We start from the raw sequence: 22,935 nt of genomic DNA, 5'->3' as shown, positions 1-22,935 counted from the left end.
AAGCTGCATCCACACAGTCAGTGATTTTTATATTTTTAGGGTAGCTTTACACACCGTATCGCAGCAGATCCACAGAAGATTTTATCTAAATAACTGAACACAGTATCAAATCTGCACCATCAAATCTGCCGGGATCCAGGGTGTGTGAAGGCACCCTTCGAGTCCACAAATACCTCAGGTTTTTTTTTTGTCCATGATCTGAGGAGAATAATCCGTAATAATTGCATAGTGCATCCATATCTGCATCCGCAAAAATGTTGAATTTAAAAAAAAAAAAAGTAACTAGTTTGCTTAGATTTAATCCACATTTTCCATGGAAGTCATTGATGTGATATCCACGACATTCGCAAAAAACCACAATCTCGTAGACTTCTATTGGCTAGTAAGTGCTGAAATTCAATCTGCACTAAGACATGTCCTAGTTTTTTTTTGCAACATGGATTGCGGATCCGTGAAAGCACAGAATGTGTTAAGAGCACAATAGAAATCAGTGGGCAATAAGTTGATCCGCAACATGGATGTGTGAATAAGGCCTTAGAATCAGGTCTCAGGATGACTTGAGACAGCCAGTAAACTGGAATAGAATCTGGCCAGTCAGAACATAGGCTACACTGAACAGACACATAAGCAACATCTCAGGGCAAAAAGGTGGCTTTTTTGGACTCTGCACTATTGACTCAGGACTATTTAGGGCCCCTGGCAGAAAGTCCACCAAGATGTGCACTACTCTTTATATAACAAGTGATAGAAAAATGCTGCCTATATATGATAAGAAGACAACAGTATTACAAATGGCAACATGGTAGGAGGGGGGACCTGCTGCAGATTTTGCATTGGGCCCAGGAGTGAGCCTGACGTCATGCCTTTAGGGCTGGATATAACTTTAGCGTAAAATGACCTCCAGCATTATGTAAACTTTAGTGAAGCATCAAGCCTTAATATTGATTTAATATATAACCCACATGTGAAAACACATGCCACATTTATATCAGGGAAAGTAGACAGTAAATGGGAGACAAGGATAAGTATCCCTCTCCCTCCCTCTACACACTGTGACATTTGTAGCGTGGTATTTGAGTATATATTTATAACTGTGTGGTGACACTTGGACCACCCCGGGACAGTTGGGCAGCAGCAGCCATGATATTCCCTTCTTTAGTTATACAAAACTAATTGTAATCCAGGGTTTAGATTTTGCACACTGGATTTACCAACATCAAGGAGGTCTTAGATTATTAAAGATATCGGCATCTGGTTGTTTAATCCATCAGGATTAACACTAAACAGATTAAATTGCCTCATTTCTGTTAGTCATTAACAGTACGATAGTTCAGCATCTGATATAAAATTCTCTTTTTTTTTTTTACACAGACTCATTTACCTACTATATAATGTGATGCCCCAAGGACTTTACGATGTCTGGCAGGTACAGCTATAGAGATGATATTGGCATCAGGGTCAGACTGGCCAACCAGTGTATGACGTGGATCAGCCGCTTATTATAGGTCCTATAGAAAATCCATTAGCCGCTAGCTTTGTAGCGAATCACTGGTCAATATGGTATATTTCTTATTTTATAAATAACGTGTTAGATCATACTGATAATATTTTATGTTTGTACGATAATAAAAAAAAAGTTTAGTCAAGTGGAAGTATACTGTATATCATATATACTAATGTAGCTATAGGGAGAGCTCTTAAAATCAGGTCCTGTGGTAGACCCAGTCTGAGACTGAGAGATATAATTAAGTCTGACAATGCCTCAATATACAGGAACTGCGACAAACCTTACCGCTGGCCCTTTTCCCCCTCACTTTTCAGAGGAGATGTGGACCTTTCAGACGACCACAGCTAGAATGTTTCTTACACAACGCAAGATATTTAGTTGTAGCTTTGGCAATGAACTAATGTACTGTAAAATAATTTAATATTAATATTCAAATAAGACCCTTCATGTCATGGTTGATCAGTAAAGTCCTCAAAGTCCTAAACTATGGGGACGTTGTATTCCAACTAATTTCAATTCACAGGATGCATCTTTGTTATATACTTTACTGGTGCTAGTGGCTAATATTAGAATCCTTAAAGGTGCATGTAAACTCATGTTACCTTAAACTTGTTAATAGGCAGTTAAAGGAAACCTGTTATCATTTTCATGCTATCTGAGCCATTAGAACGTACCCTATCGGCTTCCCCTCGCCCTGCCAGCCTTGTTTGATAGATTTCACCCTATACCCAAACAGGATGAGATCTATTAACCAAGGCTGGTGGGGTGGGAAAAAGCCGCCAGAGACCACCCTGATTTCTTATGGCTTGGGCAACATGAAAGTGATACACAGATCATATTCCAGACACCAGGTCAATATGGTTTCTGTCATTGTAAGCTCAGTGCTATGATGCGTACTGCTAGCTAAAGACTCATGTGTTCTCCCTTTTCCATCCTAGTCTCAGTTAACATTTAGTTTCTAAGAGATTTATATGGCCTCTAGAATATTCTACAGAAAGATCTTGTCCCACCAACAACAAAGCATCCTTATATTTCTTTCAATAAAATTTTATTGTTTAGACAGTATGGAATACAGAAATACAATAAATTAACCACTCTCCTTTCAGAGGAACCCACTACACCTTGGGCTAGTATGGCCTCTGCCAGTGAATGACGCAGTGTTCTTTGGTATATTGGCCCAAAACCTAGGGCAAATAAATTGAGAGACTTTGTAGCCACCATATTAGCAAAGGGTACTTTATTGAGATGTCTTTTGATGTACAGTGCTCCATGGCATGTTACACATATCTGCTTGATGGAAATCCCCGCCGGCTTTGCCAGGGTGATCCGTCCTGTGTGGTCTTCCCTTTAAATAATAACAGGGTTGTGGAAAAAAAATGTCCCAATGGTGGAAAATAAAAAATATTGATGAGTGTTTTATACAGTACATTTCCGTAAAGTTGGTAATGACCAGTTGCTGGTCTTTGTACAGATTCCATGCCTCCAGGTCTTCTGAGACATTCAAAGGTGGTGCTGTAAGAGATGGAAAAAAAGGAAATTTTAGGTTCATATATAATATATTATAAATGTTATGCTAAAGTATGTAAGATTAATGTGTTCAAAATCTAAGGATCGTGGGAATATTGCATTACAATATGAATCAAGATATTCAGGGGTAAGTAAAGCATAGTTGTTGCCTCCAAAAATGGCACTCCTCTTATCCTCAGTTTGTGTGTGGTATTGCAGATCAGTTCCATCGAAGCAAACACAGCCAAGTTGTAATACCACCCATGACCTGAGGATAAGAGTGGTGCTGTTTTTGAAAAAACAACAACTATCCTTTTTTTTAATCCTGGATAACACATTTAAGTAGAGGCCTTTGTCTAATAAAGTATATCTAAAACACAACTTTAAATTATTGAAAATACTGTAGTCCATAAGAGGATGTATTCTGTAATACATTAGGGCATTAAGATAATGTTCTTATAAAAACATACTGTTTTATATAGAAACTTGTACAAAAACTGTTACTTGGATTTAATGTTTCAGTTAAAAAAATGGATTAATTCAAAAGTATTAAAAAATAACACTTACTTTAAAAGGTAAATTTAGACGGACATGATGTGCTTCACGAAGGCTGGGGAAAAAAGAAAAAAGTAACAAAATTACACCGGAGATCTAAACATCAAGGTCCACTTAATTTCTGCCGAATAGATAGATAGATAGATAGATAGATAGATAGATAGATAGATAGATAGATTGATAGAGTAGATAGATAGAGTAGATAGATAGATAGATAGATAGATAGATAGATAGATAGATAGATAGATAGATAGAGTAGATAGATAGATAGATAGATAGATAGATAGATAGATAGATAGATAGATAGAGTAGATAGATAGAGTAGATAGATAGATAGATAGATAGATAGATAGATAGATAGAGTGGATAGATAGATAGATAGATAGATAGATAGATAGATAGATAGATAGATAGATAGATAGATAGATAGATAGATAGATAGATAGATAGATAGAGTGGATAGATAGATAGATAGATAGATAGATAGATAGATAGATAGATAGATAGATAGATAGATAGATAGATAGAGTAGATAGGTAGAAGGAGAAGTTTCTTGTTCTTTGCTTACCTTCATAGTTGATGCAGCCGTTGGAGTCTTCCTGTCCTGCCAGCAGAGCTTCTACTTCTTCCTCCTTCATCTTCTCACCTATTGGGACAAAGATGATAATGGTTAAATTTCTTCTTCCTATAATTCGGGAATATATAGGCAATGAAGAAAAGAAGCACTTACCCAGTGTGGCCAATACGTGACGCAGCTCAGCACCCATGACTGTGCCGTTGCCTTCCTTGTCAAAGACGCGCAGACCCTCAACGAAGTCCTCAAAGCTGCCCTGGTCCTTGTTGTTGGCAACAGCCTGCAGCATGGGCAGGAACTGCTCGAACTCAACCTTCTTGGCGTTCATCTCTGTAAAGGATAGACCAGTCATAAGTGCAGGCTTAACTGGTAAAACTCTTTAACTCTGTCTACAAATGAACTTGGTTGCAAAACTTTGGGTGTCTGAAGCAACACCTCCACAGGAACTTTTATAACCCATATTTGAAGCAACACTCCAGAATTAAACAGTTTTACTGGCTTAATAAAACACTATTGTTGGCTAAATAAGACACAGTATATTGTTTAATCCTGGAGTACTGCTTCACCTGTGGATTATACTTTACATATTGTAAACTACTTATAGTCAGTAGTTAAAATAATGTTTCCTATAGTTTGTCCCATACAATATATAAAATATATGTGGTGTTACAGTCAAGTTATATGGACATACAAAGATAATCTTATTGAAAATCTATAACTCCATAGAGAAGAATGAATGTTATGTTTTTATCACTTCAATGCTATTAGTAATCCTAATCTGTAAGTCTCTTTGCTGTAAATATTTATAGAGACTGAAACACACTCTCAAAAAATTGCCACCATATATAATAATGTCATTAGAATAATAAATAGGATATCTATAATATTTAGAAGATAGTGAGGCATCTATCTATTATGTATCTTTCTTCAATACTATATCAGTAGATGATGACAGGAAGACTACTTACCCTCAGGAGTTGGGTTTCCCAAGACTTTCTTGACCTCAGCATTTGTGGGGTTCTGGCCAAGAGCCCTCATGACATCAGCGACCTGGGCATAGCTGATCTTGCTGTCTCCTGTCCTGTCAAAGAGCAGGAAAGCCTCTTTGAAGTCTGTGGAACAGAAAGAAAATAAAGTTTTTTTTTTTTGCAAATTAAGTAAAACCATATTAAATATTGAGCATTGACATTTGCTTTTGTTTGGGATGTAGTAAAGTTGAGTTTGTCATTTCACAAAAAAATAATGAATTAGAGGAAAGTTGTAAACTTAAGTTATGCTGCACAAAAGAAGCGATAGAATGACAACTTCAATTATTTTTTTCCCTTTTCACCGCCTATACAATGTGTAGCATTAGATGGTATCCACGTTCAGTTCTTTGAAGATGACAAAGGGTTATACTTAGATGGCCACTTGTGGCAGGGGAGATGGAATTTGTGCTTGTTCAGCTACTTTTCAGCCTGGGATATTTAACACTTGGTTATTTTCAGTAACACACAGAGGCTTCCAAATCAAGTCAGAGATGGTTTTACAGGCAGACTGTAAAAAGCAGCTAATGTTAGCAGAGGGTCAGGGCTCTTGTAATGGGATATCCTATTCCTAGCACTAACCTAAAAGATGCACAGACCAGCTAACCCTTTAAGTGCCAGAGTGGCCAGCAATTAACATGCTTAACATAGGCACCTGTCACCAATGTACAGTTTGACAGTGTCAGCATTTGCTTTCACAAGTGCTACATATTGCGCCAGGAGCTGCACCTGGCAGGTTTAGTCATCTATTACAGCAGCCTGGCGTCATCTATGGACAGGGTGCCATTTGCCTTTGTTCATATTACTTTAGGGTTGCTGTAACACATTTTAAAGAAACCTTATAGAATTTTGTGAAGCACAGAACAAGCTAGTGTTAGATATTGTGGATTTACAGAATAGTTCTTTCAACCGAGACAGATGATGCATATCAGATATATATGTAACGTGAGCAGCCTATCGCTAGCATACTGCATGTATACCAGGAAGAATTTAATTACCCCAAACATTACACAAACCTCAGCTGCTGCAGAACATCGCTGCCTGATAAAATGATGCTTAATGCTTAATTCGTAGGCAGCCCCTCAAAAACTGTAGAGCGTGACACCACTAAGGCTCCATATCTACAAGACGCATAATGTGACTGCTGTAGTCTTATTTTGCAAAGTGCAAACAGGAGCTCTAGGGAATAAGCAGTGGACTGTATTACAGCTCTAATGACTCATTTACAGCGGTATTAACTGTTGAAAGCAATGGGCATGCCCTGGCATCACTATGACACCCTAGAATACCCACTATGATTCACATGGTCATGTCACCAACTATCTATAATACACTAAACTGAATTGCCCAAACTTGGGCCAGTCTCATGCTGCCAATATCTGCATCCTTCAGGAACAAGTCTATTGATTTACTTCCATAAATGTGTCCATTTACATTGTTTTAATTGCAGCTGTATCCTACATTTCTAGCAAAAAACAGCAAACTGCTTGGGTAGGAGGAAGACCCTATGTAGCTAAAGCATGGGATACAATATTCAATTCATATAATGTGTATCTAATATAACAGCTTTAGGGCAAATCTGGTGCTAAATCAAGACTTAAGGTAGACTATTGTATTCTTAAGGTAGACAATTGTATTCTTAGTTATGGAATATATAGCTTTATACCAGAAATGCACATGAGCTATTATATTATCTACATATTTATTAACTCTTTGGACTATGTCCATATTATAACTAGTAGCTATAAAAGCAGTTTTTAAGTCAGACCTTGTTCTTAACTTACCATCCTGCTGATCCTGAGAGAATTCGATCTGTTAAAAGAAAACCAGCCAAGACACTACAGTTAAAGGCCTGTTTAAGTTTGAGGTTTACAGCTCTCTGAGGTCCAGAAGATAAGTCCATGCACATGGGACATGCAGGAAGCTGGAAACCAAACAAGGCCGGCAATGAAGGAGATGCCTGGGTGGGCTTTGGTGCCATTGGTTCAATGAGAGCCTTTTCTCCTCTCTAGTATTATTATGAATCATAATCACAGTCAGCGATGGAAAGGCATTACTTCATCCCCAGCTATCACTTACCAGCGACCTCATCTGCGGAGAAAGACTGCAAGGAAAAGAGAAAAAGCCAAAGACTAGTAATGGTGGCAAATGCATTGACAGAAAAGTAAAGTGTAACTATAATACTATACTATAATATATTGTGTTTGCTATTACTACATTTATTAGATTTATTCATTCACTGTTAACTGTATCTAAACTACACAAACATCTTGCATTGATTCAATCCCAGAATCCTTTGCTGCCTTGACTATACACACTCCTTCTAACATAAGCTATACACAAAGCAATAGGTTATAGACTTCATTATTTAATAAGGTAAAAAGAATGAAATACAATATTGCATATATGATTAAGTACAGCACTATATAAACATGTGCTAGGTATATAGGTAAGTATAGTATATAGGCATGATGTAACCCTTACTTTTACAAAGACCCATTAACTTAATATTTAATGAAAGTCAAGAGATGTATAGTCTTAGGTTAGGCTTCAAGTCCTTCTACTCTGTATAGTACAATGAAAGTGTTTAGTTAGAGAAGCAAACTATGACACCCACCATGTTGAGCTTGGGACTGGGCGACGAGCAGGGAGCTGAGACGATGTCCTGAGGAGGGCTGGAGCGTGTGGTCCTTCTGCCCTGGCTGAGCTGCTCTTATTTATCCGGGGGCAGGGACATGACTGCCCATCTCAGATGTCAGAGTGGAAGCTAGCCCCACCTCTTGGTGACTTTTTGGCTTTCTTAGGGCAAAGGGAAAGGAGGGATCTCTTTCCAGTACCACCAATTTGGAGAGCTATTTTTAGTAGGAAGTGGCTTTGACATGCTTTAATGAGTTTAAAACGTGTCAGCAGCTTTTTCAGCAAGAAGGAGGAGATTCCCAGGGATAATTTTGGGCACTGCATGATTTTCAGGAATAGCCAAAACATACAACTGTGTAAATAAAGGGCCCAGGTCTGAAGACAGCAGCACTGACTGTCGCCTGCCTTCTGGTGGAAACCTTATCGGAACCCAGAACGACAACTGCACATTGTAAAGGGGCATTAATACACAAATATTAGGAAAACCAGAAAATACATGGGAGGCTACTAGTAAATGAACCTCTGCCTAACAAAACAAAGAATAATCACAATGAAATTATATATATATATATATATATATATATATATATATATATATACTGTATATATATTCATTCAAAGAATATAAAATATATATATATATATATATATATATATATATATATATATACACTTACTTTTTGCTTAGATTTTATTAGGTTTTATACAGGCAAAAACCAGAGAAAAAAAATAATAAAACTTCACAAAAAAGTCACAAATGAGAAACAGTATGTACCAAGATATAAGCTATGCAAAAATGGTGTGAATAATTCTGTAAAGTAAGGGTTGTTTCCTAATTCATTATCCACCTCCATTATGCTGTAAGTAAAACTTCCCTTAGTGGGTAGCGCCATCTCATGGTAGCTCATGGTAGTTCTAAAGCCTCAGGCATTAAAGGATTTGCTGTGCAATCGCTGGAATGTGTCAGTGATAATCGGGAAGAAAGTCTATTTGTAATTCCTACATTCTTTTCCATCTGCTGCACCCATCCTTCCTCTTTCTTAGTCCTCTTTAAGCAGAATAACGGTCAGTTAGCTGGTGGTAGGATCGTCCATTGAGAAGCCAGTCTGCAGTCTCTAATATGCTAAAGTTATGTTGGCTATCATCTGATAAAAGTAAAAATCTCAGAGTGGATCATTTATAACAAGTAATAAAATAAATCTCAGTGTCTGACTTGTTTTATCCACTTTCACATCTCAGTACTTGGGGAAGTATTTTCCATTTCGCTATTTGTAAGCCAAACTTAGAAATAGAATAGAAAAAAGTATAAAAATGGTTTCACACACTATAAAATATCTAATAGGGTTTTTTTTTTCTTCAATTTATGGCCGGGTTCACACTACGTAAGACTTCGGTGTTCTGTGACCCGGCCGTGTGACAGAACGCCCGCTGTCTGTGAAGTTCATCTGGCCGGATAAACTTCATTTCTTTTTAATTGGAATGCGGGCGCATTTGGGTGGGCCTGCATCACAATTACCCATAGCCAACAATTTAAAGTCCGGCCAGAGACTTTGTCTGAACTTTCAGTGTAGTGCGGCCGCTGTTCATTGAATAGCGGCTGCACAAAACTGACATGTCAGTTCTTTCAGCGGCTGCAAGGAATCCTGGCCGGAGTGTATACTATGTGTATACACTCCGGCCAGGATTCCGTTACAACCAATGTAATCAGCAATTTCACTAAATAACGACTGTGGTTGCAAAACTGCAACTACGGCCGCTGTTTAATGAAATTATATGTTGTGTGAACATAGCCTAATAATGTTTTCTATTGATGTTCATGGAAAAGCCGCCATCAGTGCAAGAGGAAACTACAGCCGTTTTTTTTTTTTTTATACCGTGGCCACTGACAGCTGCCTTTCCATAGGACACATTATTAGATTAAAACACAGCAGCTTTTATACCTACTATTTGTTTCTTTTACAGTGTGTAAACCCAGCCTAGTGGATAGATTTACACCTCTTTCATATTTTGGATCTGGGCCAGGGTATGGCTTGCAAATACTGACCAGAATACTTTCATGTAAAAGTAACCTGAGGCTTCATGTGCTTTTTGTGGCATTTTAGTCCTTCATTTCCTGAAAATACTGCAGCCACATGTTGTATTAAAGTCTTAATAAATAACTTAACTGTCTTTCTGTGTTATGTTGTGCCTTTTTTTTTTTGCAACATTTTTTTTCTAAACACATCATTTGGGAGAAGAGGACAAATATATGAAAAAATACATAAAAACACTATGGGGGACATTCATTAAGGGTTTTGTGCCTTATTTTCAGTGAATAATTGTATTTTTCACTCATTTATCTACTTATGAACCAGTATTCGACAGGTGAATATTTTTATTTTATATTATATTTTTGAGATGCAACTTTTTTTTTAATCTGCCTGTTTTAAGTATTCACCCTAAAGTTTGCATAATCTGGGATTAGCGCCCAATTTATCATTTGCAACTCTTAAAAAAGTCGCATAAACAGGCTCAGGCTTACGTCTGGTCAATACTAGGTGAATAAAACTGCGCAATTTTTTCATATTTGCTCCTTTTTGTGCCTTTTTAATTAGATACATTTACTATGGCCGTGCTACATTTTAATAAATCAGTCACAAGATATTGGAACAAAATACACACCAATCCCTATTAGAATAGTTGCACACATTAGACTCCTTAGTAAATGTCCCACTATGTGTTATGCAGCTTGTAACTCCGCGCTACACACGCCATGGTAAATTCTCCTATAAAAGTCACATCCTATTATCATTTATCTATTCCATAGTTTATACAGTGCAGTTTTTATGCAGATATGCAAATTGACATACAGAAAATCCACTCAAATACAGAAATTTGTGGGTGTTCTCTTGGATATCTGACCTTAATGTCATGGATGTTCTGATGGATTTGTGCACATGGCCTTAAAGGGAACCTGGCCTTATTTTCATGCTGCCATGACCCATCAAGGCTGTCTCTTATAGCTTCTCCTACCCTGTTAAATAAATAGATTTATCCCTACACCCAAACAGAGACAGGACTATCTATCAAGGCTGGGAAGCCACCGGAAACTGCCCTAAGTCATGGAATCCTGAAAATGATGACAGCTTCCCTTATTCAAATAAAGAAAAAACAGGGGTAGAGTTGAGGGTCCCATGCACGTTATACTAATGTTGGCCACACCCACCGCTGGTGGTGTGTTCGGGTATCAGTATAAGGCAGGGGTAGGGAACCTTGGCTCTCCAGCTGTTGCTGAACTACAACTCCCATCATGTCTGGACAGCCAAAGCTAAAGCTTGATGGGAGTTGTAGTTTTCCAACAGCTGGAAAGCCAAGGTTCCCTACCCATGTTATAAGGGGTGTATAGGGGTCTCCTGATGTTGGTGAATATAACGGTTGGGAGTGATTGAATTGTGTATGGGGAGGAAGAAGAAAACTTGCAGCTGAGCAGTTATTGAAGGTGTATAAGCAACATTACTCAGACCTCCCAAAATCTTACATTTTAGGACACTAGCAAAAGAGGAGGGATTTTTTTCTACAGATAAAACATAGCTTTTTCTGGGTTTATTTAAAAGTGTTTTAATAAATTCAGTGGGGTAATATACATTAAGTTGCAGTCGGGTATGTAGTGGATGGTCACAGTACCGTTCTTTTCACTGCCGTAAGATCTTCTCAGCATATCAATAAATAAAGACAGGTACAGTAGCAGCCTGAGTTCTACGGTGCCGTCTCTATCTACAGTGACGACGAATCCATGACATGGTATAGAGGAGAACTCGCCCTAAAAAGGTTGACAGCAATACCTCAGGAACTTCACCATCTCCTTTCCAACCCTACAGAAAACCTGCTTGTGACATAGAGTCTCCAGGGCACGTTTCACCCTAAGTGACTCTTGAGCGGGGAGTTGTCTGTTCAGAAATTGGTATGGCGGTGGCCCTTTAAGGTAAATAAATCCACAGTTCATCTAAGGATGGGAGCTCTTGCACTGTCAATGTCTGTGGCAACAATTTTACTGACTCCATTCCTACTAAAAAAAACAGCTAAAATATTTGTATATTATAATAATCATATGTCTTGGTACAATCCTAACCTAATATTCTTCATTGAGAACCATATAGCTAATATCCTTATCTTCTATTTCTATTATCACAAAGTGAAAACTCAATTAAAGAATCCACATTTGGAAAAGAAGTGGGTTGTAAGGGTGGTGCCATCTATTGGTGTAGTAATGGTACTTCATGCAGAGGCAAAGGCATCTCTCCCAACAACTCAGCCCCCTGCTGTGTACTAACAAGAGGCAAAAATAGGTTTGACTGACAATCCTCAGTCATGTTTAAAGGGGTTATCCAGCGCTACAAAAACATGGCTCTTCTTTCCAGAGACAGCCCCACTCTTGTCTTCAGCTTGGGCGGGGTTTTGCTGCTCAGTTCCATTAAAGTGAATAAAGCTTAAAGTGACTGTACCACCAGGCCCAGGCAGAAGCACTGGAGGCGGGCCGACCCACCCTTAGTGGGAAGAAACCCCAGCCCCTCCATGACGTTACTCCATTAGAATCAATGGAACCATATGATAGAGGGGCTGGGGTTTCCTCCCACTAAGGGTGGGTCAGCCCGCCTCCAGTGCTTCTGCCTGGGCCTGTTGCTACAGTCACTTTAATTGCAAACCGCACCTGAACTGGAGACAAGAGTCGTGCTGTCTCTGAAAGAAGGTGTCCATGTTTTTGGAGCACTGGATAACCCCTTTAAACCCTACAATCCAGGGTTGGCAACCTCCAGTAGGTGGCATTAGTGAGCCAGGTTTCTACCTTCTGCTGGGGAGCTTATTGCTATGTATTTTTCTTCTTCCAGGGAGCATTGCCTGGCCTATAAGATTTCCTATGCCAGCTGGGGGTCTCCACAAGGAAAAAAACAACCTCCTAATGGTGGCAATTGTCTTCTTATTACTATAAAAGAAAATCCTCCCAAATAAAAAAAGTTCAGATATACAACCATTTTTACTATACTAATATTTTCCATTAGGTTATGTTCACACATAGCATGGCGGATTGCCTGCTGTATTTATTTATCTTGATTTATTGTCCTAGTATAACTGAGCAGAAGATAAAATCTGCAATATATACACTATGGGGGACATGTGTGAAAAGGCATCAATGCCTTTTCTAGGCGCAGATGGGGCAAATCGGCATAAAAATATTTGCAAATGGTATTTTTGCAAAGGTGGCATCTGCGCCACCTTCGCCAGTGGGGTGGAGAGAGGGTGTTACAGGGGTGTGTGGCAGCATGCAGAGGAGGTGCGACCTCTGCGTGCGCCGTATTTATTATTTTTCCTGTGAAAAAATGATACTGAAACCTATGAGCTTTGAGCTGGCGTAGGTTTCAAAATTTTCGCACGGACGGGCTCCGTGTGATCAGGATTTATGTAGAGGCAGTGTTCCTCTACATAAATCCTCTGAGCTCCGGAGCTGTGAGGACATTTGTAAGCCTGGGGTAAAAATTGCCCGACTGCATAAATGTCCCCCAATGTGTGAACATACCATTCCCCTAATGTATTGCAAAACTAGAACTATTAGCTCTAGTTTGCCATATACCTCTGAAATATACATGTAAAACAATAGATAAATGTACAGTACATGGAGCTGTTCGATACAGAATAGAGATTTACATTGTGCTGCAGTGTAACTGAGAAGAACTTATCTTAACTAAAAAAAACAAGCTTTTCTAGGCCATGTTCACACAGTATTCCCGTCACTCTTTTTTTCAACCAAAATCAGGAGTGGAACTGACAGGGCAAAATTATAATGGAAAAATTTGCACAGTTTGTCTATGTTCACACAATGTCTTCTTAGCTCTGTTTAAAATGACGTCCCCTCATTTTGGGTCTAAAATGACGGACGTCATTTAGCTGTCTGGCCTCCCCTCCCCTTGAAAAGTCCACTGAAGTCAATTAAATTCTGGCAAAAACGGACATCTTTTGAAATAGAAAAAGGGGACGCCTTTTCTCCTTTTTTGATGTTGTGTGAACATAGCCCTTCTGCGGTTGAAAAAAAGACTGACAGAAAGACTGATGGAAATACTATATGTGAACATAGCCATACAGTGTAAATAATTGTGACATTGGACAGGATTCTGTAATTATAATGGATTTCTATGCAAAGGAGAGACAATAACATCTCATTGGTTACTAAAGGCAAAATCACTATTTCTCTTACTATCTATAAATGGCCTAGGTATAATAAACCTTCAACAGAGTCGGTAAATAATACATTTGGGAGTCACATGATCAGAAGTCCAAAATGGTACAAGCCCACTAAGACCTTGGAGGGTTTGCAGACTAATGGCACATGAAGCCTAGCTATAAATACAGCTGTAATATCAACCTCTGTACTAGAGGGCACCCGTTTCCCTGTCCTGTGCCTTAGCAGGTCTACTATAGGATGTATCTGTGAATGCGAACTATCTGCTACAACTCACTAACTGCAAAATACTTTAATGATGCTGCAAAATCCTAAGCTGGATGACATAATATACATCATGGCAGATGCCCTGATGAAAAGCTCGGATTTATGTTATGACAGCTGTAATATGTGTTTGGATACATCATCCTATAAACAACAAAGGCAAGGTTCCTGCGGATATAAGAAATGTCAATCATCTCATCACATTCTGTCAATGCTTTGCCACCATTAAATTCTTACTTTGCTTTAATCCTTTGTTGCAGGCTTCCATCAGCACATATAGGTCTGGCAGGTGACCACCATACAATACACATAGAAAACAATCATAGATTTACTAAAACAGCTAGACCATGCAGTAAAACAGTGTTTTCCTAGCCAATGACTCACTGCTGTAAAACTAACACTGTCAGGGCATGATGGGACTTGTAGTTTTGCAACAGCTAAGAAGCCACAGGTTGGGAAACACTGCGTTATAACATACATGCATTAAAATAAAGAAATAAATAGAGTCCAAAGGTATGTATTTTACCTTTATCACCCAAAATATAATCCTTATATAATTTATAATATAAAACTTCTATTACTTGAGGAATAGAAAAGGTATATGTTATTCCGATATGATTAAAAAGGTATTAAAATATATCTTTCATTAACGTTATTCATAGCATTTGTACTTGATGTTATATTATGATTTGTATGTTAACCCCTTATTATATGTTCAAGGAGTGCATGAATAAATAATACTGATCACAGACTATAATAACATAGATGTAATGCGGGGACTCGCCTGCAGGTGGCGACCATTGCATGCAGCTGTCACACTGGTTTAATTGGCTAGCTGAATTGTTATACCAAGTAACAGACATACTGTAGTAACAGCTGCTAAATGACAATAGGTATCAACATTGATGTTTTATTAGCTCCTTAAGTATTTTAATGTATCATTGAGCACATAACCTTTGCAACCACTAGAACTATATTGTTCTGCCTTTCCTCAAAGAGCACCCTTGATACCTAATTAAGAAGGCAATTCTCATCAAAGCCGCTATTACAGCTAAGGACATATAGTGGTTTGTAATCTAAACAGGACGGCTAAAGCCTTTGAAGCAAGCAGATTAAATGCCTAAACAATGTAGGCCATGTTCACACATTCAGGTTTTCAATTTGCAATTATTAAATACAAAGCTATGAGAGAATAGTAAATGTAGGACACTATAAAGAAAAAAAACAAGACTTCTTCTCTTTCCTCTTTTCAGATCTATTCTTGTCTTTGCGTTTAATAAATGTAATTAAGAACCTGAACATGTGAATGCACACCTAGTATGTCATGGAAAACCATTGTAGGGTGACGTTCTACATGTATAATGTATGACCTACATGTATAATGTATAAACTACATGTATAATGTAATGCTTATCATTTATTATAAAATATACAGTGTGACGTAGAGGTGCTTTAAATTCCACTACACATAGTATAACATTAGGTACAGTATATATCTTACAATTAGTTATTGAATGTCACATCAGCACATCACTGCACACCTAGCACTGCTCATAGATATTACATTAGGTATACATGGAACAATTAGTTATTGAATGTCACATCAGCACATCACTGCACACCTAGCACTGCTCATAGATATTACATTAGGTATACATGGAACAATTAGTTATTGAATGTCACATCAGCACATCACTGCACACCTAGCACTGCTCATAGATATTACATTAGGTATACATGGAACAATTAGTTATTGAATGTCACATCAGCACATCACTGCACACCTAGCACTGCTCATAGATATTACATTAGGTATACATGGAACAATTAGTTATTGAATGTCACATCAGCACATCACTGCACACCTAGCACTGCTCATAGATATTACATTAGGTATACATGGAACTATTAGTTATTGAATGTCACATCAGCACATCACTGCACACCTAGCACTGCTCATAGATATTACATTAGGTAAACATGGAACTATTAGTTAAGTAAATAAATAAATGGAAGGAATGAAGTCAAAACATCACTGAAAAACAATTGTAGCTCAAAAACATTGCTCCTGTATATGAAAATGGGCAAAAAGCAAGTAATTATACTACAATGTGACTGTAATGGTGCTAACCTAAGTCATACTACTGCTATATACATCACTGTTCACCAACCTGGGGCTTTCTAGCCTGTACAAACTATAACTCCCATCATGCCAAAGCTGTTGGGGCATGATAGGAGTTGTACTTTAGCACAGGTTGGGAAATTTTAATACACATCAGCATTAGATGTAATATGCACAATGTACACTACAGTCAGCCTCTCCCCAATCTAAGGGTAACATTAAATGGGGCAACAGGTAGGCAGAGATTAGGTTTAGGGTCCCTTTACAGGCAAATATAGAAACACCCCATTGTACACTGGTCCTGATTAAAGGGAAAGTCAAGCCCTTTCTGCTCCCTATTAGGACATCCTCCTTGAGATCCACATTTATAGACCAATTGGATGCCAGGAAGGCGGAGAGGCATGGAGGAGATTGTGTAACTAGCTTGCCACCTGTCTCTCCTACTACCACTCCAAGGAGCAATCTTTGTGAGGACACATCACACTCCATACTGCATTCATTGACAGCAAACACAACAGAAAATGGGTTGTGAAGAGTCACTGGAAATACTAAAAGTATTATAAATTTACCCAAATTCAAGACCCTATCTTGAGTAAATGATAGAGCTTGCCTACCAAGTATATGTTACTGTTAGTGGTAAGTAAGATGAATGTATGAGACACAGGTTGTGCATGATCCATGATAGCAAGATATAAGTTGTGTGTGTATATATATATATATATATATATATATATATATATATATATATATATATATATCTTACATACACATAGCTGGCACTTCTTAGACACTCATTCCAATGTGTATGTTTCAATGTAAAATATTGCAAAGTAATATTCTGTGATCTCTTCTGAGATACAACTCTGCAAAGTAATATCCTTAAAATATATATTATCTCTAACGATCAATAATATTTATTTGTATAGCGCCAACAGATTCCGCAGCGCTAAGTCTAAAAAGGTGTTTAAAATGTGTAAAAAAAAAATATCCACAATAAAGCAAAACACTTCTATAGTTTTCTAAGTGTCCTCAGATTTTCTAAGTTAGAAGAAAGCAACTTCTCCCTATGCCCCTAAATTTCCAGTGACCAAAACACATCCCATCCCATTGCAGCCCTGTTACCTTGACACTGGACAGGTCAAATGCTGGTTCTTTGGGTTTGACTGGTTCTGGGGCAGGGGCTGGAGCTGCTGGGGCAGGGGCAGCAGCAGGTTTCTTCACATCCTTCTTGGGTGCCATTGTGCTTTAGTTTAAACAGGGGAGGTAGTTAAGGATCCAAAAAGAAACCAGCCCAAGTGTTATCTTGAGAGAGGAGGTAAGATCAGGACGATCCTCAGCCCAGAGCCTACAAGTGGGACCCAGTGTGTTTTTCACTATTCGGGCATATTTATATTTCGCTTAGTACCTAACACAATCTCCATGCATGCTGCTGGATTGGACAGTTCCCCAGGCAAGGAGGATGTCATAAGGACTAAGACTATAAATGGAATATAAGGGGGTCAGGGCTACATCAAGCCACGGGACTTCTATTTTTTTCAGCCTGCCTGGATTTTTAGGATAAGTGTACAGGACAAACACACATGAATAAGCCGCCTGGAAGGCTCCTGTTGACATCTAGTTGCAGGTGGGGACATTTTGCCCTTAATTTCTTGCAGGAATTTGGTGTTGTTCCTTTGCGGTAAATCACAGAAGTTCTTTCCCCCTCCTCATAAATTCCAAGGTCTCCCAGAGGATGTGATTTCAGGATGGAATGTAGTGTTCAAAGGAATGGGGTGCAGAAAAGTCCCTGCCCCCCCTTCCCTTCTCACTTCCCACTACCACCCCCCTTTTGACATAGTTTTTTTTTTGCCCTCCCCCAATTCTCTTCTTTTCATTTGCAGAAAAGTGTTGATCAAGCAGTGTGCAGCCCAAGGTTTAAAAATAAAAGCAGACGTATATGGCAAGTCGTCCTTGTCACCTCCTCCTGTTTCAGAGAGAATGTACTGTACGCACAGGCCCCATCCTCCCCTCTTTTGTATATTAATTACATTCTGAAGGAGAGCTAACATCTCTGGACACAGAGACGGCTTCTAATTCACAACACAAGCCTTGAAGAAGCGCCTCGACTAATGGAAACCATTATTTCTATACATTCCTTTATGTGTTTTGCAAGAAGCGCCTACATTACCCTGTGCAGGATGCAAAAACGTCCGTGTCCAGATAGGTGTCAGTGTCCATAGAACACACATATATGTCTCTGTCTATGTACATGTGCATGTCTTTTAATTACTTTCAATAATATCTGCATGCAAAAAAAAAAATCAAATATAAGTCACAACCTGTATAGATATATAGCTCATATAGTGACAGTGTTGAATTTGTCATGTCCCTCCTGTGAGAAGATTCACAGGACACTTTGTCATGTGGCGTTAAGCCAAATGACAGACTTATTATCTCTAATACATCTGACAAACTCATCGCTGCTGCCTATGACAAACTTAGCTCCATTACACCTGTACAGTCATCGGTAATATAGTCCGCTAGCTAGGTGCCTATTAACTATAGTAAATTAATTTAGAAATATCTCACATGCCCCCCCAAAAAAGATATTCTAAGCTTTTAAAGATATAAAGCCGTGCCCTGCAAGCTCCGTCATAACCTTATTATCTATGACAAATGTCCTGAACTCTGCCAACCCCACACTGCCAGACCAGCTCTTCTCTGCAGATGAACAGAGGTTTACAAAGAGCCCCAGTTCCTTCCTCTGGGGTTTTCTGTTCACTTTAGGAGAAAATGTCACTCTTAAATAGGGCGGTGGGGTCCAGCTGTTTCCCTGTGATATGTGCACAGCAATCACAGCCATAATTCATGTCCTTGTAAATCCGTGTGGGGAAAGGCTTTATATTTAGAAAACACCTTTGGCATCTTTCTGCCAACATCTTGTTTCAGAGCTCTTTTTTACTCCCCTTTAACCCTTTTATTGCCCAAGGACGTCTAGTTTCTGGTTCAAGTCCACAGAACTTAAGTGGTTTATGTGCATTCACTGGTGGATTTGTGCATTATAAATGACACTGTACTAGGTATTACAAACGCATATAGACTATGGGACATGCTATTTATAAAGGGTATTACTGATTGGATGGAAAGCGCTTCCCCTGCAGAAGGTTCAGCTGCCCATACATGTAAACCATTCAAACCATTAGACATTTATCATCGGAACACAATTGTTCCATCTTACAAATAGTGTAATTCCATTGTTAGATTATATATTTATATCGTGCCATTGGTCTCCATATTATTTGCTGTTTTTTGTTAATATCTCCGACAATAAGTGATCACTGCGGGGGTCACTGGCAGTTAGCTCTAGTTTTGTGGGGAGTCTGGCATCAAGTGTTTCGTTCCCTACAGCGCCACCACTGGGGAACTGGGAAAACGAAGCATTACACAGTTCTCATTAAAATGATCGAAAGTATGATAGATCCGCAAGAGCAAGAGAAGTGACAAGTGACTTGTAACTTCTGTCTATTAAAGTGGCATTGCGGTAATTATACATGATCAAACACCTGCTGGATAGGTGATGACTTATTGGAGGGGACGACTGCTGGAACCACCACTGATTACATGAATGGGGGTACCAAGTCCTTGTCTGAATGGAGCAAGAGTTCAGCTCCATTCAAATGCTATGGGAGAGCTAGATATAGCCAACTTAGCTATATATGGCAGTCCCACAGGCTTTGAATGGAACATGCCTCACTGTTCCTAATTCTACTAATAGGGACCTACCTTTGGTAGAAAAATGTATCCAATTATCTACTATATAGATGCCTTAGCGTGCCCTGTGTCCATTGTCCCCAAAATTCTGCCACCATGTGGATGGTTGAGCGCATAACATACTAAGGCATTTAGACACAGTATATGAGCCAATTTAGGGTAACTTTACACCTAACAGTTCACACAGTAGGGGGCACTGTGGCTTGCAGTCCCCCTGTGGGAACCGAAGGAGAACAATGCTTCATCACCCACTTACCAGTGTACCAGAGAGCGGCCCCTACCACACTCACAGTAAGCCCCACCTCAAAGTGCTGTACAGTAATGTGAAATGGCATTTACTACTGCACAAACTTGCTGGATCATTGCACGGCCCTTTGCTGTGTAGCAGGGTGATGTGCGGCCAGTGAACATGCCACCATTTCCATGGAGCCACAGTCCTGCTGTGCAGCATTTCTGGGTTTGGGAATGGCACTTGGTTAAGCCTATTCAGTCAATGAGTTGCTGAAGTGGGACATCTCTCTGGATAGCATAGAGCTGGTGGCTACTGTGGTAGCAAAATAGTACTGGCCATATGGCCATCAGCCCCATGGATGTATGGTGGGTATAACTACAGGAGATGTAGAAGTAGGAAAACCACCATCTGTCATGGGCTTGGTTGGGGAGAAAAAAGGGTTATGTTAGGCCACGTGACTACAGGTGAGTTACAGCAAGTTAACTTTGGATTTTGGTTGATCCTACCAGTTCTCTCTGTTGTAGAATGTGATTATGGCATATTTGACGTAGATTTGAATTAAGACAAATAACCCTACAGATCTTCCCTTAAAGGGGTTGCCCAGTGAAAAACTTTTTCTTTCAAATCAACTGTCATCAGAAAGTTTTATAGATTTGCAATTTACTTCTATTAGGCTTTTCCTGCATGACATATAGGAGCTTATAAGTATGGGAAGACTTGAGATTTTTTTACCAGTAGTAAATTACAAATCTACATAACTTTCTGATACTAGTTAATGTGAAAAAAATGTTTTTCCCTGGACAACCCCTTTAAGGAGCCATTGGCACATTGGTACACACCTATAGAGACAAGTTCCCAATAGTTCAGGACAGTGGTAATAAGTCTTATGACATCATAGATTGTTCTAGGGCCATGAGACGGTCCAGCTGTCTAGAGTATGGGTGAACTGGAAGGAAGTCATGCTACTGGCTGATACCTATAATAATTTTGTTGGACCAGGATTATTATTATTGCCATAATACATCCGTCTCTAGTATGGTTTGAGTAACAAGTAACAATGTTGGACTGTACACCCTGTATAACATTGCATCCCCCTTGTGGCAGATCTCATCCCTGTACAGTAGGATCATTCAGCTGTCTACTCCCCACTATACACTGGACAAACTTTCCCCTTCATTTAACATCCAGCAGAGACAGGTGGTAATGGCAGTGCACTAATAGTTTTAGGAGCTAGAAGGCACATTACTCAGATTACCTACAGCAATGCCACTGTTCTCTCCAGTCAATTACTTTTGGTCTCCAAGTGATTAAATCTGTATGCAGTAATGAATAACTGAGAGCTGTGCATGTAATATGTAACCAAGGACAAGGTACTCTACATACCGCCAGCACACAATCATCCTCATCAACACTAACAGGACATGGTATATAACAGTGACCAACATCAATGGATCAGATTGTACAAATGTACTTTATATTAGGGGAAATACTTACCTTGCAAACACCAAAATATACCTATTAGGGTAGGGCCACACTGCGTTTTTGCAGTCTGTTGAATGTATGCTCTTTATGGGAAAAAACTGATGTAATTGTGTGCACTGGCTAAGACATCACAGTGCCACGGCCAGTGATTGGCTGAGAAGCCTGTCACTTCAGAGACAGCTTCAGAAGCTTCAGGGCCAGCTGCAGTGAGCAGGCAAAAGACAGCAGAACACCATGGACAGGTAAGTATAATGTTTATTATTTTCTCTACTGCCGACCACACTTCACTGTCACACATAGCGATGTGCAGTGGGCAGCTGATGATTTTTAAACTTGCTAAAAGACAGGGATCAGCTGTTGATCAGCTCTTCAACTGGTTGTTGTCTTTATTACACAAAGTGATAGTTGCCCAAATCAGCCTGATTCAGCAGATTATCGCTCTGTGTAATAGGACACTGACTGCCGTCAGGGGTATTTTAATGGCATACTGTCACAGAAAGGGTGGGTTCACACTACGGAATTCTCGTGGATAAACTTAGTGGAATTCCGTCGGCTGTCCTCGAACCTTTGCGTCGGCTCTATAGACACCATTCTATGGGCCGGCGTATTCCGCTATCCGCAGAAAGACGTGACAAGTCACTTCTTTCGGCGGATAGCGCAATATGCCGGCCCATAGAGTTTTTCCGCGAGAATTCCGTAGTGTGAACCCACCCAAAGGCTGAAGGAGTTTAAATTGTACATTGTTTCCTTTTCTATTACCTGTGGACCACAGACTGAATGGTGCAACAGAGACATCTTGTAAGATTTTTGTGGGTGTATTGAGAAGCTCAACAAGCACCAGCAAATCTAGGTTTCCAAGTCAACCATATACCTTTCCGTTTTCTAGTTATAAATCTTTTTAAAGGCTATGTGTACACCATATGAGGAATGCACAGTCCCTCCCATAGGATATGTATGTCATCAGGGGCGTAGCTAAAGGCTGATGGGCCCTGGTGCACAATGTTAGCTTGGGGCCCCCCCATCTTTCCCCGATCAGGCAAAGTCCTATCTAACGTTATATCCAATTACTC

At 39.3% G+C, this 22,935-nt stretch overlaps 1 protein-coding gene across 2 annotated transcripts; it reads right to left on the bottom strand.

The window, feature by feature from the left end:
- Positions 1-2,727: 2,727 nt before the first annotated feature.
- Positions 2,728-17,775, bottom strand: MYL1 (myosin light chain 1). Of its 2 annotated transcripts, none has more exons than XM_069985222.1 (7): positions 17,524-17,775; positions 6,952-6,979; positions 5,111-5,254; positions 4,299-4,472; positions 4,137-4,214; positions 3,581-3,623; positions 2,728-3,019 (listed from the first exon to the last, which is right to left on the bottom strand). In XM_069985222.1, exons 1-6 carry the CDS (start codon positions 17,638-17,640, stop codon positions 3,595-3,597), a joined length of 570 nt encoding a protein of 189 aa, XP_069841323.1. In that variant the 5' UTR covers positions 17,641-17,775; the 3' UTR covers positions 2,728-3,019; positions 3,581-3,594. The 2 variants fall into 2 exon arrangements, with proteins under 2 accessions (XP_069841323.1, XP_069841324.1); XM_069985223.1 differs by lacking the exons at positions 6,952-6,979; positions 17,524-17,775 and adding exons at positions 7,247-7,271; positions 7,785-7,886.
- Between the last annotated feature and the right edge of the window lie 5,160 nt (positions 17,776-22,935).

Source organism: Dendropsophus ebraccatus, chromosome 9 (genome assembly GCF_027789765.1).
Source record: "Dendropsophus ebraccatus isolate aDenEbr1 chromosome 9, aDenEbr1.pat, whole genome shotgun sequence".
Classification (NCBI taxonomy): Eukaryota; Metazoa; Chordata; class Amphibia; order Anura; family Hylidae; genus Dendropsophus; species Dendropsophus ebraccatus.
The sequence above is the reverse complement of the archived record's forward strand: the minus strand, read 5'-3'. Positions and strand labels throughout refer to the sequence as shown.

What these genes read in the sequence shown, in the direction of transcription:
- MYL1 (XM_069985222.1), bottom strand. Translation starts at nt 17,640, where the DNA reads ATGGCACCCAAGAAGGATGTGAAGAAACCTGCTGCTGCCCCTGCCCCA. An exon ending in CTCTCAGGATCAGCAGGATG is followed by an intron (nt 5,255 to 6,951) that starts GTAAGTTAAGAA and finishes TCTGTTCCACAG; the next exon opens with ACTTCAAAGAGGCTTTCCTG. An exon ending in GGGAAACCCAACTCCTGAGG is followed by an intron (nt 4,473 to 5,110) that starts GTAAGTAGTCTT and finishes TATCCTTTACAG; the next exon opens with AGATGAACGCCAAGAAGGTT.